The sequence below is a fragment of the Rhinatrema bivittatum genome, chromosome 4 (genome assembly GCF_901001135.1).
Source record: "Rhinatrema bivittatum chromosome 4, aRhiBiv1.1, whole genome shotgun sequence".
NCBI lineage: Eukaryota > Metazoa > Chordata > Amphibia > Gymnophiona > Rhinatrematidae > Rhinatrema > Rhinatrema bivittatum.
Window position 1 is genome coordinate 483,229,877 of NC_042618.1, and position 17,435 is coordinate 483,247,311.

General features: G+C 44.9%; 1 protein-coding gene across 3 annotated transcripts in view; it reads left to right on the forward strand.

Annotated features, from left to right (window-relative positions):
* Positions 1–17,435, forward strand: part of PTPRO (protein tyrosine phosphatase receptor type O) — a 187,256-nt gene that overhangs the window by 160,266 nt on the left and 9,555 nt on the right. For all 3 annotated transcript variants that reach the window (XM_029597366.1, XM_029597367.1, XM_029597368.1), the window contains one exon: positions 7,713–7,848. In XM_029597366.1, coding sequence (XP_029453226.1) covers positions 7,713–7,848 — 136 coding nt within the window. The remainder of the gene's footprint in view (positions 1–7,712; positions 7,849–17,435) is intronic.

Below are 17,435 nucleotides of genomic sequence, written 5' to 3' on the forward strand. Positions count from 1 at the left end.
TGCCAAAGCCGCCTTTATTATGGATTAGAAAATATCCCCATCTCATTTAACAGGGCTTTTAGTTGATAACATACAATTAAAAATCCGTTTTGAGGCAAGGAATGTGAGGGGTAATTTATATTCTAAATTGACTGGCGGCTCATCTTAAACAGGTGCTTGGGGATCTTCCTGCAAGTTAAAAACAAGACCATTGAAGTTATTGTTTGATGGTGATCTCTCTACAGCTTTTACAAGCTGGGAAATTTCAATATTGCAATAGTTAATATGCTGGTCTGCCCCCAAAATATTTTCCAACTCTGCAGGTGATACAAATGGTGTCAGGTCCTTGTTTAGCTGGCAATATTAAACTATATTGTAGCACTTTCATTGGTTTTCTGTGAAATGTTAGTGGCCAGTCAGATTTCTCCATCATGAATATTCTTGTTCCTTAACACAAAAGCTACAACCCTATGGGGCAGATTTTCAAAGGGTTAAGCGAGTATGTCCCGGGGTTTGCAAAAAGGGGCCAGGGCGGTCCGGGGGCGTGGCAGGGGCGTGGCCGGAGCCTCCAGGCACAGCGGCCATTTGCCGCTGTGCCCGGGATCGCGGGCCAGTCCTTGGCCAGCGTGTGTAAGCTACGCCTCTCAGGAGGCAGGCGCAACTTACTCAACAAAGGTAAGGGTGAGGTTCTAGGTAGGGCTGGGGGGCGGGTAAGGTGGGGGGAGGCGGAAGGAAAGATCCCTCTGAGGCTGCTCCGATTTTGGAACAGCCTTGGAGGGAACGGAGGAAGGCTGCGTAGCTCAGCTCCCGCAAGTTGCACAATTGTGCACCATTGTGGAAGCATTTGTTGCTCACACAATTTATTGAGGAGGTAGACAGAGTACTGCTCCTTCCTGAGGTAGGAAGAGGTTGATCCTCCAGTGTAAGTATTGCTTGATGCCTTTGAATCCTCCAGTCTGGATGTAAAGGGTTAAGTAAACTGGCCCTTTTTGGAAGACTTCACTGATGGGGTCATAAGTAAAGGCCGGCTAGTGAAAGTACACAAATAGCCATATAACCTGGTCAATCAGTACTTCTCTTGTTGTTGACTGATGTGTGTTTATTGCTTGCAAAGGAGAACCAAGCATGGTCACACATTTTGATGGAAAAAAACACTCCTGCAGAGAATCAAACCACGCTCTAATGAAATTGATTTCCTGAGAGGGAATCGGAGAAATCCACTAGAAACCTAATCCCAGTAGGATTAGCAGCGCTCTTTGTAGTACAGGGTGGATAACATAGTGGGAATTCACAGCAAAAAAACCAGACGTTCAGTATTAGAAGGCTTGGATGCTTTGCTGCCATAGGGCACTGGTACTACAGGCAGGCACTTGGTAATGACCCAATGAGCTGCCAATAGGTGAATGGGAAGCAATCTGTACTGACAGAGGGAGGAGCCAATCAGAAATCTCAGGTAATACCTGGAGTAGGAATAGATGAAAATTTGTACACAAGTATTCTTCAGCTCCAGATTGTACATCCACTCACCTCTGTAGATGAAAAATTTGTTTTGAATTTCTCTTGGAGTAAATGTGCTCAAACATCTTAGAACTAGTTCTAATGCACTTATCCCCTGATTTTATCATTCTTTTCTTGAGAAGCAACTTGCATCCAGGCTGGGTTCAAGTGAATTAAGGCAAATCGGGCCTGAAGGCTGAACAGTGAGGAAATACAAATGATAACCAGAATACATGATCTGGAGAACTCAGCAAGGTTTTGTGATCTTACATCTCTCCTGCAAACTTCTCCCAGCTGGATCGAATGGTTTAAACCAGGCTTGGGCGGAGCTGCTGTGCTACTTTAGGTTGACATCCATCATTCTGTCGAGCACATTAGGAAAGAGTTGTTGCCACGGCAGAGACAGAAGCAGAAACAACATCATTAACACTGTCAGAAGAGGTGGCAGTGGAAGCTCGGTGTCTTAGAAGTGTGGTTGGAATGCCCTGTTGATCTGATTTTGGGGAGAGGGATTGGACTTCCACCTGCGGCTGTTTAACTTGAGCTACAGTTTCATTAAGCATCTGTCCAAACAAATAGCCATCTAGAGAAAAGATGTATACTAAATTGCTGTGGACATCTTGACACAGGCTTTCGACGGTCAGCCAGAGAGTGGGGTTCAGATAGAAGATGCTCAGAAACTTGCTGAGGGTATGTGGACCCAGTGCCTGGGCTTGCTAGAAAAGGATTAGGTGCTATACCGTCATGGAAGTATTGAACCATGGGGTGAAAGACACATGGCTTGTCATTGGTTCTGATGAGGTAATCGTCCAGCCTGCAGGCAGATAAATGGTGAGTGGAGAAGTCGTGCAGAGTGTAGAATTTGTGCCAAAGTTCTCCAGATTTCAGGGATCTTAGCCTGGGTATGGCGTTAAAGCAAATTGTTCCCCTTAGCTCTTTTAAGAGCCGGAGCTAGCGTAACATATTGCCCTAGGCAGGGTGTATTTGGCACTGAGACACAGTTTAGTTGTCTTGTCCACAGTATCACTCCCATCTCTTGTATGGTGCTCTGGAGTGGCTTAGGTTCCAGTTTCATCATTATGTTCTACAAATAAAGTAGGATAAAATCTTTTGCGTAAGGTCAAGAGAGAGAGAGAGAGAGAACTGTTAGGATTCTCGCAGACCTTACTTTCCATGCATCTGATGGGACATTGGATGAAAAGCATATCCCATTCCCACCATTCCACTCCGTAAGTTCAGCGATCCTTCATCCAAAAATCAAAGTTGTTTCGATCAAGCAGGATATATGGGCGCATGCCTCCAGGAGCGTTTGGAGCGGCAGAAGGGACTCCTCTTGGACTGTAGCGACCTGGATATCTAAAAATGGTCCTATTTCCAGGGCCTCCTCCCCAGCATAACCCCGTGTGGGGGTTTGGGAAAATCTTCACTAGGAGTATGTGATGGAGTGACCCTCTTTCCCCTCTTTAACCTGTGCAGGACCAGGCATTTAGCCTGGTCCACCTTAAATCTGACAGAAAGAGCTCTGTGGGTGGGACACTGCTGGGGAGGGAATAAGTTGTGAGCCTAGCTGGGATCAGGAGGCCCCGGTCTCTCCAGGAGAAGGCAGCTCCTGTAACATATTCCTACTTAAGTGAAGTTGTGTTATAACTTCACACTGCAAAGGCAGGCAGTCTGCTGTTATGTTGAATTGCTGTTTATGTTAATAAAAGTTGAAATTGCTGTTCCACCTTAGATGATGTCACTCATTCATCCTCACATATGGTGTCAGATCGGGGATTTTTTGTAAGCTTGGTACAGAAAAAAAATCCAAAGTCGCCAGTGACAACTGAGAAAGAAAGTTTGGGTGGTGCCTGCCCAAGCAGAGGTTTGGAGGTAAAGTGTGTATAAGCACACAGAGGTAAAGCAGAAAAGAAAAGAAAAGGCTGCATAACCTTACCTAGGATGGGGGCTGGGACAGAAGGAAAGTGCTGCTAGGGCTGCAGAGCACTGCAAACGTAAAACTTGCTTTCTCAAAGAAGAGCACCCAAGAAAAAAAAAGTGAAACTGCCTTTAAAACAGAGAGTGGACTGTGGGGCCTGGAGGGAAGTCAGGTTTAGGTTTTCAGCTCCGTCTGGAGTTAGGGCTTCTACTTAGTGAAGTTAGTGTTGGAAAGGCAGGGTTTGTTTTTTTTAACCTTTGAAGAAAAAAAAAAAAAGAGAGAAAAAGCAGTTGGAATAGAGCATGGCCCCAGCAGAAAGTGAAACTGGAAGTGGGTGCACAGGGTGTGGCCCTGTAAGTAACACTGCCAGAAATGCTGTGTGTAAGGAAGAGCCTGGGGGGCGTCCGTGAGTACACTGTAAGCACAGGTGACGCAAAAGAAGCAAGATGGCTTGAAAGAAGTAGAGAGCCAGCGGGAAGGGAGAACCTAAGGCTGGAGGTGTGGCAGCTAGAGAAGCAAGCCAAGTCGGGAGAGCCAGAGAACCCACTCCCAGGCGTCCAGGACAGGCAGAGAAGTGAATCTCTACAGCGGCTCGATGAAGAATGCCTACAGCTGCTGGGTGAGAGAGACAAGATACCAACAGAGCTGTCCCACATTATGAGTGACTTGGGGCAACCTGCTGAAGTGGGGAAAAAAAGAAGGAAGGAATGCTGGCCAGTTGTAAAACTGGAAGCAGAAAAGACTCAGCAGAGTGTAAAGCAAGAGATTGAGATACAGGAGAGCTGAGGGTAGAGCGACCCTGTTTCTTCTCTTCTCTTTAACCTGTGCTGGACCTGCTAGGAGAGGAATACGTTTGTGAGCCCAGCTGGGATCAGGAGGCCCCGGTGTCTCCAGAAGGCAGCTCCCATAGCAAATTCTGACCTAAGTGACGTTATGCTGTCAGTGCACTGCAAAAGTAGGCAGTCTACGGTTACTATATGTTGAATTGTTGTTTGTTAATAAAAAGTTGAAATTACATGAGAAAAAACTGGAGTCAGTATGGTTCCTGCTACAGCCTAGAGGATGTCGCTCACAGAGTAAAATGACCAGCCTAGAAAGTGGACCTCAACTGTGTTCTCTTTATGCTCTGGGGAGGTGGAGTGTAAATGCAGCTCCTGATTGTCCCTGTCCACTGCAGCTGACTTAACTGGTACAAGCAGTGCTTGATGAAGTATTGTGTTGACAGCGTCTGAAGTGATGTATGTTGGTGATCGTATCGGAGATGTGCACTGGAAGCCACATTTGAGTAATGCATCAAAGGCCGCCTTGAAACTGTGCATTGGCAGCATTGCACCACAGTGGCGTGTCAGTGGCATCATGCACTGGTGCATTGGGAGCATCATGCATTGTACTACAATGGTGCAATAGTCCATATTGAAGCTTACACTACACCATGCATCACACCACATCAAGTGGGATAGGAGGAAATATTCTACTGTGGATTGAGAAGAAGTTAAAAGATAGAAAACAGGGGGAAACATTTACCATTGGGGACCCAAAATGGTGCCTTAACACACCCCACACAGTGCAGTCTACTTCTTTTGCTTAAATTACCTTTATTATGCCACACTTATGCCACATGCCAGTCTGAAGAGGACAGCCAGGGAGAGGAATGTCTCCATTAACCTTTGTGGACGCCCTTGTGGTTCACAGGACTTTAAGATTGGGAGAAGAGCCGTTGGGAATAGAGTGAGAGGAAGCTGAACACGCTCTTTCCCCTGTCTTGTTGACATCTTTGTCCCTGAATGAGAGAGCTGCCCCTGTGAATCTGTCCCTGAATGAGAGAGCTGCCCCTGTGAGTAGTTCAAAGTCAGACCCCGCGACTGGAGCTGGTGAGCGATGGTGCGGACTCCGCTGGGATCCAGGCAGAGACCACGGTGCCTCAAGGTGTAATCATCGCTGCCGGTTTGATCCACTCCGGAGTTTTGGAGGTTATTTCTGCTGAGAGAAATCAGCAGTTGTCCAAGGAAAGACCTCCTTTGTCAGCTGGAACTTTTCCTATGGCCTCGTATATTGCCTCTCGCTTTACTATGGTAAGACCGGCTTCCTTCATATCAGAATCTATTTGGAATGCCATCAAAAGTTTGGGTTCTAGCATAACAACACAACTGAAGCCTTTGGCTACTAAATATTCTGATCTGGAAACAGTTAATATCAATGCAGGACATCAGATTAATGTTTTTAAAGAATTGACTCTGTTAAACCTATGCAAGAATCTTTAATGAAAGAGAATCAACTGCTTTCTAATGGAGAATCTTGTGAGATTCAGGAATTAACGATTCATTAATTTCCCCCGAATCCCTCTTACTTCTGCTAAAGATATGTCATTCCTCTTCTTTCCAACGTTCACTAGAAGGATGCTCAGCCTCTGATTGCGTCTGACTCCAATAGCTGAGTATTTGCGCAGTCCTGGGGACCTGCGACAGCGTACGGGCGACACGTGCAACCTGCCCGACAGAGGCTGGCTCTGAGACTTTTCTTCGTTTCAAAGTCAGAGGGGTTCCAAACTTAGACTCAGAAAAAGAGGAAACTGTTTTTAATAATGAGACCTCGAGTGTTTCATGCAGGTGCGTTCTGTCTGTTGAAATATCCATGGACATGGAATATAAAGTCCAGAGGTGAGGCACATATACAACCCTCTCAGCTTTCTCAATTTCTTAGTGGTGTCTCATGTGGAAGGAATTTCCTCCACACCGACAACTGTTTGATTTCTCAGACAGGTTAAGAGGTCGCTGTCAGCTGGGCATGGCTCCTCATGATGGGCTTTGGTTTCCTGTCTTTTTAAATACGGTTATTTCCTTGAATAGAGACTTGGAACCCTAAGATTTGTTGGCTTGGAATAAGAGACATGTTGGGGTGTTTTTTCCCCTTTTTCGTATTGTATTAGATTGCTACGTAGCTATTGGTTTTCTTTTCAAGTGAATTCTTGAAATTGTATTTGTAAACTTAAAAAAAGGATAGTGGAGTTCCCCAGGAATCGTTATTGGGAACACTGCTTTTTAACATATTCATAAATGACCCAGATAGGAGAACAAGTGAGGTGATTGAATAATTTTGTATCATAAGCAAATTTAAAGTTGTTAAATCAGAAGAGGATTGTGATAAATTGCAAGAGGGTCTTGCGACACTGTGAATACAAATGGCAGATGACATTTAATCTGGACAAGTGCAAAGTGATGCTCATAGGGAAGAGGAACCCAAATTACAGTTACACAAGGTTAAGTTGCACATTGGGAGTCACCACTCAGGAAAATAATCCAGGCATCATCATGGATAATACATTGACATCTTCTGCTCAGTGACATTCTGGTCACCACATCTCATAAAAGATATATAATTAGAAAAGGTACAGAGAAAGGCGACCAAAATGATAAAGGGGATGGAACAAGTCCCCTATGAGTAGAGGATATAGAGGTTAGGACTCTTCAGCCCAAAGAAGCGATGGCTGAGGGGAGATATGATAGAGGTCTAGCAAATAATGAGTGGAGTGGAACGGGTAGATGTGAATCCATTGTTTATACTTTCAAAAGGTAGAAATGAAGTTACTAGGTAATACATTTAAGACAAATAGGAGAAAATATTTTTTTTTTGCTCCATGCATGATTATACTCTGGCATTTGTTGCTGGAGGATGTGGTAAAAGCTGTTATTGCAGTTGAGTTTAAAAAAAGGTTTAGACAAGTTCCTGAAAGAAAAGTTCATAAATCATTATTACGGTGGACTTGGGGAAATCCACTTCTTATTCTTGGGATATGCTTCATGGAATCTATTGACCTTTTGAGATCCTGCCAGGTACTTGCAGCCTGGATTGGCCACTGCTGGAAACAGGATGCTGGGCTTGATGGACCCTTGGTCTGATACAGTATGGCAAATCTTATGTAAATATAATCAATATGACGATAGCTGCTAATTAAGTTTGGAGAGCAAAACTCATTTCATGTCAAATAGGTCTGAAAGCTGACTCAAAAAGTCTAAACATGTTAATAGAAACCGGTTCTTTATTTGGTGCTGAAAAATAGTGCACAGATTGGCCTCTCCAGACTGGCCTTCCTTTATCCCTGAGCTTGCAGACCTGTCATAAACTTTCACAACCCCACTCATATATCCAAGTCCCAGTCTCATTGGCACTAGGTGCCATTTAATTCATAATGGTACTGGTGTGAAAGGTGGCAGGGAAGAACATATCACGTCGCAGAAGCTTCTCTTAGGGAAGATAGTTTGTTAATAATCAGAAATGCTGATGATGTGCGTGTCTGTCTCTCTCTCGCTCTCTTATACAGCGCTGGTGTGGGGAGGACTGGGACCTTCATCGCACTGGATCGCCTGATGCAACACATTCGGGACCATGAGTTCATAGACATTTTAGGTCTTGTGGGTGAGCTACGTTCCTACAGGATGTCCATGGTACAGACAGAGGTATGAGCTGCTCTTCCAAGGATGCACAGATAAAGCATCACTTATTTACTGAGATTGAGTAGTCACCTCACTTCCTAAGAACTTTAAGTAACCAACTAAAATAAATACAAGCAAATAAAACATTAAACAAAACAAGAGTACAGCCAAAAAAAGCAACAACCATAATAAAAATTATCAGAACTGTAAAAACATAATAAACTTAAGCTAGCAGACTATTACTGGTAAAAACTGCTTTAAAAAATAAGTTGTATGGTTTGTCCTGAAAGATTAATAATTGCTATTAGATCTCAGTTCCCAAGTCCTGGTAATCCATAAATTAGGGTTACATAAAAGAAAGCCCATTTCCACATACGTGCATATTTAGCCTCAGTTGGAACAAGAAGAGTTAAAAAGGTATCGCTGGCTGAACGCAGTGCTCTTGCAGGTCTATATATATTCAGTTTGTCTCAGAGCGTGCAGGACCCCTCTGCACTACACAGCAAAATTCTCAAAGCTATGGAAGACCATTGTGATCATACATTTCTAAGTGATTCTGTGCTTAGCATATACTGGAGTGTGGCGGTTTCTTCTCCAACCCCATCTAAATGGAATTACAGTCGTCTAACTGATGAGAGACAAGGAGTAACTAAAGGGCCACAGCTCAAAAGAGATGTCCAAAAAGTGGCCTGACAAACCCTTTTAAAGATCACATACGTTTAATACCATCCACCATACTGCTTAAATATATATAACTTGTAAACACAAAGCACTGCTTGTTCTCCTTTCAAATGTTCATTTTCATTGTGATCTTGCAACTTGTAAATAGCACACCTCTTCATTGCTCACTGCACATTAAACTTGTAAATAGCACACCTCTTCATTGCTCACTGCACGTTAAACTTGTAAATAGCACACCTCTTCAGTGCTCACTGCACGTTAAACTTGTAAATAGCACACCTCTTCAGTGCTCACTGCACGTTAAACTTGTAAATAGCACACCTCTTCATTGCTCACTGCACGTTAAACTTGTAAATAGCACACCTCTTCATTGCTCACTGCACATTAAACTTGTAAATAGCACACCTCTTCATTGCTCACTGCACGTTAAACTTGTAAATAGCACACCTCTTCAATGCTCACTGCACGTTAAACTTGTAAATAGCACACCTCTTCAGTGCTCACTGCACGTTAAACTTGTAAATAGCACACCTCTTCAATGCTCACTGCACGTTAAACTTGTAAATAGCACACCTCTTCAATGCTCACTGCACGTTAAACTTGTAAATAGCACACCTCTTCAATGCTCACTGCACGTTAAACTTGTAAATAGCACACCTCTTCAATGCTCACTGCACGTTAAACTTGTAAATAGCACACCTCTTCAATGCTCACTGCACGTTAAACTTGTAAATAGCACACCTCTTCAATGCTCACTGCACGTTAAACTTGTAAATAGCACACCTCTTCAATGCTCACTGCACGTTAAACTTGTAAATAGCACACCTCTTCATTGCTCACTGCACGTTAAACTTGTAAATAGCACACCTCTTCAATGCTCACTGCACGTTAAACTTGTAAATAGCACACCTCTTCAATGCTCACTGCATGTAAATAGCACACCTCTTCAATGCTCACTGCATGTTAAACTTGTAAATAGCACACCTCTTCAATGCTCACTGCATGTTAAACTTGTAAATAGCACACCTCTTCAGTGCTCACTGCATGTAAATAGCACACCTCTTCAATGCTCACTGCACGTTAAACTTGTAAATAGCACACCTCTTCAATGCTCACTGCATGTAAATAGCACACCTCTTCAATGCTCACTGCATGTTAAACTTGTAAATAGCACACCTCTTCAGTGCTCACTGCATGTAAATAGCACACCTCTTCAATGCTCACTGCATGTTAAACTTGTAAATAGCACACCTCTTCAATGCTCACTGCACGTTAAACTTGTAAATAGCACACCTCTTCAATGCTCACTGCACGTTAAACTTGTAAATAGCACACCTCTTCATTGCTCACTGCACGTTAAACTTGTAAATAGCACACCTCTTCAATGCTCACTGCACGTTAAACTTGTAAATAGCACACCTCTTCAATGCTCACTGCATGTAAATAGCACACCTCTTCAATGCTCACTGCATGTTAAACTTGTAAATAGCACACCTCTTCAATGCTCACTGCATGTTAAACTTGTAAATAGCACACCTCTTCAGTGCTCACTGCATGTTAAACTTGTAAATAGCACACCTCTTCAGTGCTCACTGCATGTAAATAGCACACCTCTTCAATGCTCACTGCACGTTAAACTTGTAAATAGCACACCTCTTCAATGCTCACTGCATGTAAATAGCACACCTCTTCAATGCTCACTGCATGTTAAACTTGTAAATAGCACACCTCTTCAATGCTCACTGCATGTTAAACTTGTAAATAGCACACCTCTTCAGTGCTCACTGCATGTAAATAGCACACCTCTTCAATGCTCACTGCATGTTAAACTTGTAAATAGCACACCTCTTCAATGCTCACTGCACGTTAAACTTGTAAATAGCACACCTCTTCAATGCTCACTGCACGTTAAACTTGTAAATAGCACACCTCTTCATTGCTCACTGCACGTTAAACTTGTAAATAGCACACCTCTTCATTGCTCACTGCACGTTAAACTTGTAAATAGCACACCTCCAATGCTCACTGCATGTAAATAGCACACCTCTTCAATGCTCACTGCATGTTAAACTTGTAAATAGCACACCTCTTCAATGCTCACTGCATGTTAAACTTGTAAATAGCACACCTCTTCAGTGCTCACTGCATGTAAATAGCACACCTCTTCAATGCTCACTGCATGTTAAACTTGTAAATAGCACACCTCTTCAATGCTCACTGCATGTTAAAATCCCACACGGATGCCAATGGTCATCAAAGGCCGTCTTTGCAGATTCAGGTGTTGGAAACATAGGCGTTGGGACCAGGACATATTGCAGTTTGGACATTGATAACTGTTTCAATGTTGCACAAGACTGTGGCTAAGGCATTATTGAGAATTCTGGGCTTTATGACTGACCGTTGGCATTAGTGTGGGATTTTAAGACAGGTTGAGTGTTTAAGGAGGTGCGCTATTTATAAGTTGGATGATCATATTGAAAATGAACATGTGAAAGGACTGGCCAATGACGACAAGCAGTGCTGTGCTTTTACAAGTTATATACTCTTAGGCAGACCTTTGATGCCACAAAAAGGAAAATTGATTCTTACCTGCTAATTTTCGTTCCTGTAGTACCTTGGATCAGTCCAGACCCTGGGTTATGTCACCAATCCAGCAGAGGGAGGCAGAGAAACGTTCTACTGACTCTGACGTATACCCTAGAGCACCACCTGCAGCCCATCAGTATTGACCAGTATCAAAGCAGAACTTTAACTACTAACATACTAACTAGCTTTCTAAACAGGATAACAAATTTCCAACTCACAAATCCTAAATGGCAGCAGGATCCCAAAAAGAAATCTTGAGAATAAATAAGATAATATCAAGAAAAAATTGACAGCATGAAAAGCGGTTTAAACACCTAAACAGTGAACGAGCGGACTCTCCAAAAAGATAAATATAATACACAGACATAAAGGGTGGGTATCTGGACTGATCCAAGGTACTACAGGAACGAAAATTAGCAGGTAAGAACCAATTTTCCTTTCCCTGTACGTACCTGGATCAGTCCAGACCCTGGGATGTATCAGAGATGATTCAATTAGGGTGGGACCCAGAGAGTCCCGCTCGGAGAACACTCTCTCCGAAGGCTGCCGAACTTGGAGCTTGAACGTCCAAGCGGTAATGATGAGCAAAAGTATGCAACGACTTCCAAGTCGCTGCTTTACAAATCTCCTGAGGAGAAACTAACTGACATTCTGCCCAAGAGGTAGCCTGTGACCTAGTAGAATGAGCTCTCAACCCTTCAGGAAGGTCACGAGGAGCTAGAAGATAAGCTGAACGAATTGTCTCTTTTAACCAATGAGCAATCGTAGCCTTCGAAACCTTATGACCTTTGCGAGAGCCACTCCACAAAACAAACAAATGATCAGACAATCGAAAATTGTTTGTAACTTCAAGATAACGCAACAGTGCTCGAACATCCAATTTCTTAAGATCCTTAGAGGAAGGATCCAAACGATCTCAACATAGAAAAGCCGGGAGCTCTATGGACTGATTTAAATGGAAAGACGATACTAACTTAGGTAAAAAAGATGGTACAGTCCATAATGAAATTCCTGTATCAGAAATTCTAAGAAAAGGCTCTCTGCAAGACAAAGCCTGCAACTCTGAAATTCTACGAGCTGAAGAAATGGCCACAAGAAACACCACTTTCAACGTGAGATCCTTCAAAGTCGCATGATTAAGGGGTTCAAAGGGAGCCGAACACAGAGCCCTAAGGACCAAATTCAAACTCCAAGCAGGACAAGGATTCCGAAATGGGGGACGTAGATGTTGCGCACCTTTGAGAAAACGAGCTACATCCGGATGCGCAACCAAGGATAATCCCTGAACCTTACCACGAAAACATCCAAGTGCTGCCACTTGTACCCGTAAGGAACTACAGGACAAACCCTTGGCTAATCCGTTTTGTAAAAAAGATAAAATATTTGAAACAGAAGAGTGAACTGGATCTACTTGATGCTCATTACACCAAGATTCAAAAACCTTCCACAGCCTTGCATAAGCCAAAGATGTAGAAGGCTTTCTAGATTGCAATAAGGTAGTTACAACGGCATCTGAATAACCTTTATTCTTTAACCGACGCCTCTCAAAAGCCATGCCGCTAGAGAGAAGCGTTCGACCTCTTCCAAACAAACCGGACCCTGAGACAGAAGGCACGGTAGATCCCGAAATCGAAGGGGACCGTCCAGTTCTAGACTGACCAGGTACGCAAACCACGGACAGCGTGACCACTCCGGAGCCACTAAGACAACTTCGACTTGTTGAACTTCTATCCGACGTAGAACCTTGCCGATCAGAGGCCAGGGAGGAAACACAAAGAGAAGAACATCCCTTGGCCAAGGAAGAACCAGAGTGTCTACTCCTTCCGCTCCTCTTTCCCTTCTGTGACTGAAGAACCGAGGGGCTTTGGTATTCTGAAATGTGGCCATGAGATCCAATGCCGGAGTGGACCATCTGTTGCATATCATTTGATAGGCTTCCTTGCACAGTTCCCACTCGCCTGGGTTGAGATGATGTCGACTGAGAAAGTCGGCTTGAATGCTGTCTACCCCAGCAATGTGTGAGGCTGCGATGCTGAGCAGATGTTGTTCTGCCCAGGCGATCAGCTGTTGTGCTTCCTGAGCTACCAGTAAGCTTCGGGTTCCTCCCTGGCGTTTGATGTAAGCTACCGTGATCGCATTGTCGGAAAAAACCCGTACTGACTTCCCACAAAGGAGAGGTTGAAGAGCGATTAAGGCTAAACGAACCGCTCTGGTCTCTAACAGATTGATCGACCACTGCGCTTCCTCTTCGGACCACTGACCTTAAACAGATGTTTTCTGACATACCGCTCCTCAGCCTGAAAGACTGGCGTCGGTAGTGACCACAGTCCATTCCGGAATCTCTAGAGGTACACCCCATTGTAGATTCGCTGGCTGTAACCACCAATCTAGGCTGGAACGAGCCGACTCTGTAAGAGGAAGGGGAAGGTGGTATAGTTCTGAAACCGGATTCCAGCGTGAAAGCAATGCAGACTGAAGTGGTCTCATATGCGCAAAGGCCCAGAGAACCAACTCCAGAGTAGAGGTCATTGAACCTAAAACTATCAAGTAATCCCGCACACAAGGAATAGGAATAGACTATAAGTCCCGAATTTGTGATTGAAGCTTGAGAAGGTGATGCTCCGGAAGGAACACTATCCCTTGACGAGTGTCGAACCATGCACCCAAAAACTCCAGAGATTGGGAAGGCAATAGGTGACTCTTGTCTTCATTGATCACCCAACCTAGAGACTGCAAAAGGCTGATTACCCTGTAGATTGTATAATGACAAAGATTCCGACTTTGCTCGAATTAACCAGTCGTCCAGGTACGGATGTACCAACAGGCCCTCCTTCCTGAGTTGTGCGGCCACCACAACCATTATCTTGGTAAATGTTCTGGGAGCTGTGGCTAATCCGAACGGGAGAGCCCTGAATTGATAATGTTGTTCTAGAATGCAAAATCTGAGAAACTTCTGATGATCGGATCGAATGCCGATATGGAGATAAGCTTTGGTGAGGTTGAGAGATGCTAGAAATTCTCCTCTGTGTACCGAAGCTATGACAGACTGGAGAGTTTCCATCCAAAACTTTGGAATCCTTAGACAATGGTTGACTCTTTTGAGATCGAGAATGAGATGAAAGGTTCCTTCCTTTTTGGGAACAACAAAGAAAATTGAATAACGACCTTTCCGATGTTGGAACTGGAACTATAGCTCCTAGGTCGCTTAAACACTGTAGCGAGTCTTGGATTATGAGACGCTTTTCTAGAGAAGAACACGGGGAAATTAGAAACCGGTGGTGAAGCTGCCGAACAAAATCTAAAGCGTAACCTTGATTTATCACTGATAGAACCCATTGATCCGCCGTAAAACAGAGACAGTCTGCCCCCTATGACAGGAACCGGAGAAAGGACCAGCCTTATCTCATTGGACAGACTTTGTGCCTCCTGAGACTTGGGAAGTTCCAGGTCTGTCAAAGCGGCGGCCACGAAAGGACTGAAAACAATTCTGATGTCTACCTGAAGACTGTTTAGCTGGAGGAGCTGACGGACAAGAAGAACGAAATCTTCTGTTAGACCGAAAACGAGAGCGAGAAGAAAAAGAGCTTCTAGGTCTAGGACGGTCCTCTAGTAATTTGTGAATCTTATTTTCCCCAAGGGACAAAATTAAATCTTCCAATTCCTTACCAAATAGCAATTTTCCCTTAAAGGGTAAAGCCCCTAATTGAGCTTTGGAGGATGCGTCTGCAGACCAATTCCTCAACCAGAGAAGTCTGCGAGCCGATACTGAAGCAACGATAGAACGAGCTGAGGTCCTAAGGAGATCATATAAAGCATCTGCAGTGTAAGCAACTGTAGCTTCCAATCTACCAGCCTGAGCAACTTCCTCTTCAGAGAGGGAAGAATTGTTCTGTAAAGCCTGGACCCATCTTAGTCCAGCTTACAAAGCCAAGCTACTACACATGGCCGCCCGCACACCAAGAACAGAAACCTCAAAAATTTGCTTAAGCTGAACCTCCAGCTTACGATCTTGGAGATCTTTAAGAGCCGTAGCCCCAGTTACTGGAATAGTTGTTTTCTTAGTGACGGCTGAAACAGCGGCATCCACCTTAGGAAATTTTAAAATTTCCAAAGCTTCCTCAGGTAATGGATACAACTTTTCCTTGGCTCGTGCTACCTTAAGCCCCAACTCAGGAGTAACCCACTCCCTGTAGAGAAGGGCTGTGAGAGAAAGATGAAAAGGAAATTATGTCATGGGACCTCTAAGGCCAAGCAACACTGGGTCAACGTCACCCATCCGAGAATCCTTCACTGGAGCCTCTAGACCCAACTCCAGTAAAATTGCTGGAATTAATGGACCAAGTTCCTCTCTTCTAAGCAGTCGGACTACCTTGGGATCATCTCCATCCACAACATGAGGGTCTGAACTAGCACCCAAAGCAGGGTCTTCATTTAGATCCCCCTCCGGCAGGGATTTGTCCGGGATAGGTAAAGAGCCATGCTCAGAATCTTCTGAAAAAGAAAAAAATTGTCTGATCCGGACCCTGACGAAGGGGACGCTTCGGAGCTGACCGCACCCCCAAATCCTTAGATCTGGCCCTTTTAGAGGAACGTGGCTTTAACTTCTGATCAGAAGAGAGACCCTTATGTCTCTTATGAAATTTCTTAGATTTGTAAGGTTTGCGAAGAAAACGAATAAAATCCCCTGAAAAAGCAGAAGAAGAAGAAGAGTCTGAAATCTCCTCCAGGCTTTCAGCCGATAAATATGGCCCTGTTTCGCGCGGCTTGTCCCGACCAGGGACCGTTGGCTGCAGCGACAGCGGAGGCGGGTCAGAAGCCCCCTGAATAGCTTGTTGTGTCGCCGCCCTCAGAGTAGGCAGGAGTGCCTCAGTCCCAGCACTGCAGCGAAATGAGTCCGGGGCAGGAGAGCAGCTGGGCCGCGCGAAGTGGCCGAGTCCCTTTTGTTATCGGCAAACTTGATGAGCCTTCCCCCCAAGGGAGACAGGATGAACAGAGACTCTCCCTGGAGAGACGCACGCGTCTCCACAAGCACGGCAAGTCGCGCCTCGCGGCATTACAATGCAAAAACCGGCACGAAATGAAAGAAACTATAAAAGGAAAAGAAAATTAACAGAAGCTCCGGCAAAAAAACAAAGGCGTAGCCCCGCCGAACACCAAAGGTAAATAACCCACTATTCAGCCTCAGCTGTCAAGAATTATTTATTTATTTTTACCTGATGAACCGGCCCCCAGGAGCTGCTCCAAGTAGGGTGAGTGAGCCGGGCCCCCCGATATCACCCCTGCCAGGAGTGGTTGCTGGGTACAAAACCTCCCCAACTCCGGCAGCCTCAGAACCAGGAGGGATAGTCCCCCCAGGACTTGGCAACCTCCCGGGAGGCTGTGAAGAAAAATAAAACTTTTTTTTTTTTTAATAACTTAAATGAAAAGAACAGGCTCTCTTCAAGAGAAAAAGAAAGTCTGCAAACAATTAACTCCTAAACTACCTGACTAAAAAAATAACAAACTACCACAGACTGCAGGGGTTAGGAACATCCACCTCTGCTGGGAGACAGAGAAATACTGAGGGACTGCAGGTGGTGCTCCAGGGGATAGGTCAGAGTCAGGAGAACGTTTCTCTGCCTCCCTCTGCTGGATTGGTGACATAACCCAGGGTCTGGGCTGATCCAGGTACGTACAGGGAACAGAGAAATACTGAGGGACTGCAGGTGGTGCTCCAGGGGATACGTCAGAGTCAGGAGAACGTTTCTCTGCCTCCCTCTGCTGGATTGGTGACATAACCCAGGGTCTGGGCTCATCCAGGTACGTACAGGGAACAGAGAAATACTGAGGGACTGCAGGTGGTGCTCCAGGGGATAGGTCAGAGTCAGGAGAACGTTTTCTCTGCCTCCCTCTGCTGGATTGGTGACATAACCCAGGGTCTGGACTGATCCAGGAACGTACAGGGGACAGAGAAATACTGAGGGACTGCAGGTGGTGCTCCAGGGTATACGTCAGAGTCAGGAGAATGTTTTCTCTGCCTCCCTCTGCTGGATTGGTGACATAACCCAGGGTCTGGGCTGATCCAGGTACGTACAGGGGACAGAGAAATACTGAGGGACTGCAGGTGGTGCTCCAGGGGATACGTCAGAGTCATTGGAATGTTTTCTCTGTCTCCCTCTGCTGGATTGGTGACATAACCCAGGGTCTGGGCTGATCCAGGTACGTACAGGGAACAGAGAAATACTGAGGGACTGCAGGTGGTGCTCCAGGGTATACGTCAGAGTCATTGGAATGTTTTCTCTGTCTCCCTCTGCTGGATTGGTGACATAACCCAGGGTCTGGGCTGATCCAGGTACGGACAGGGA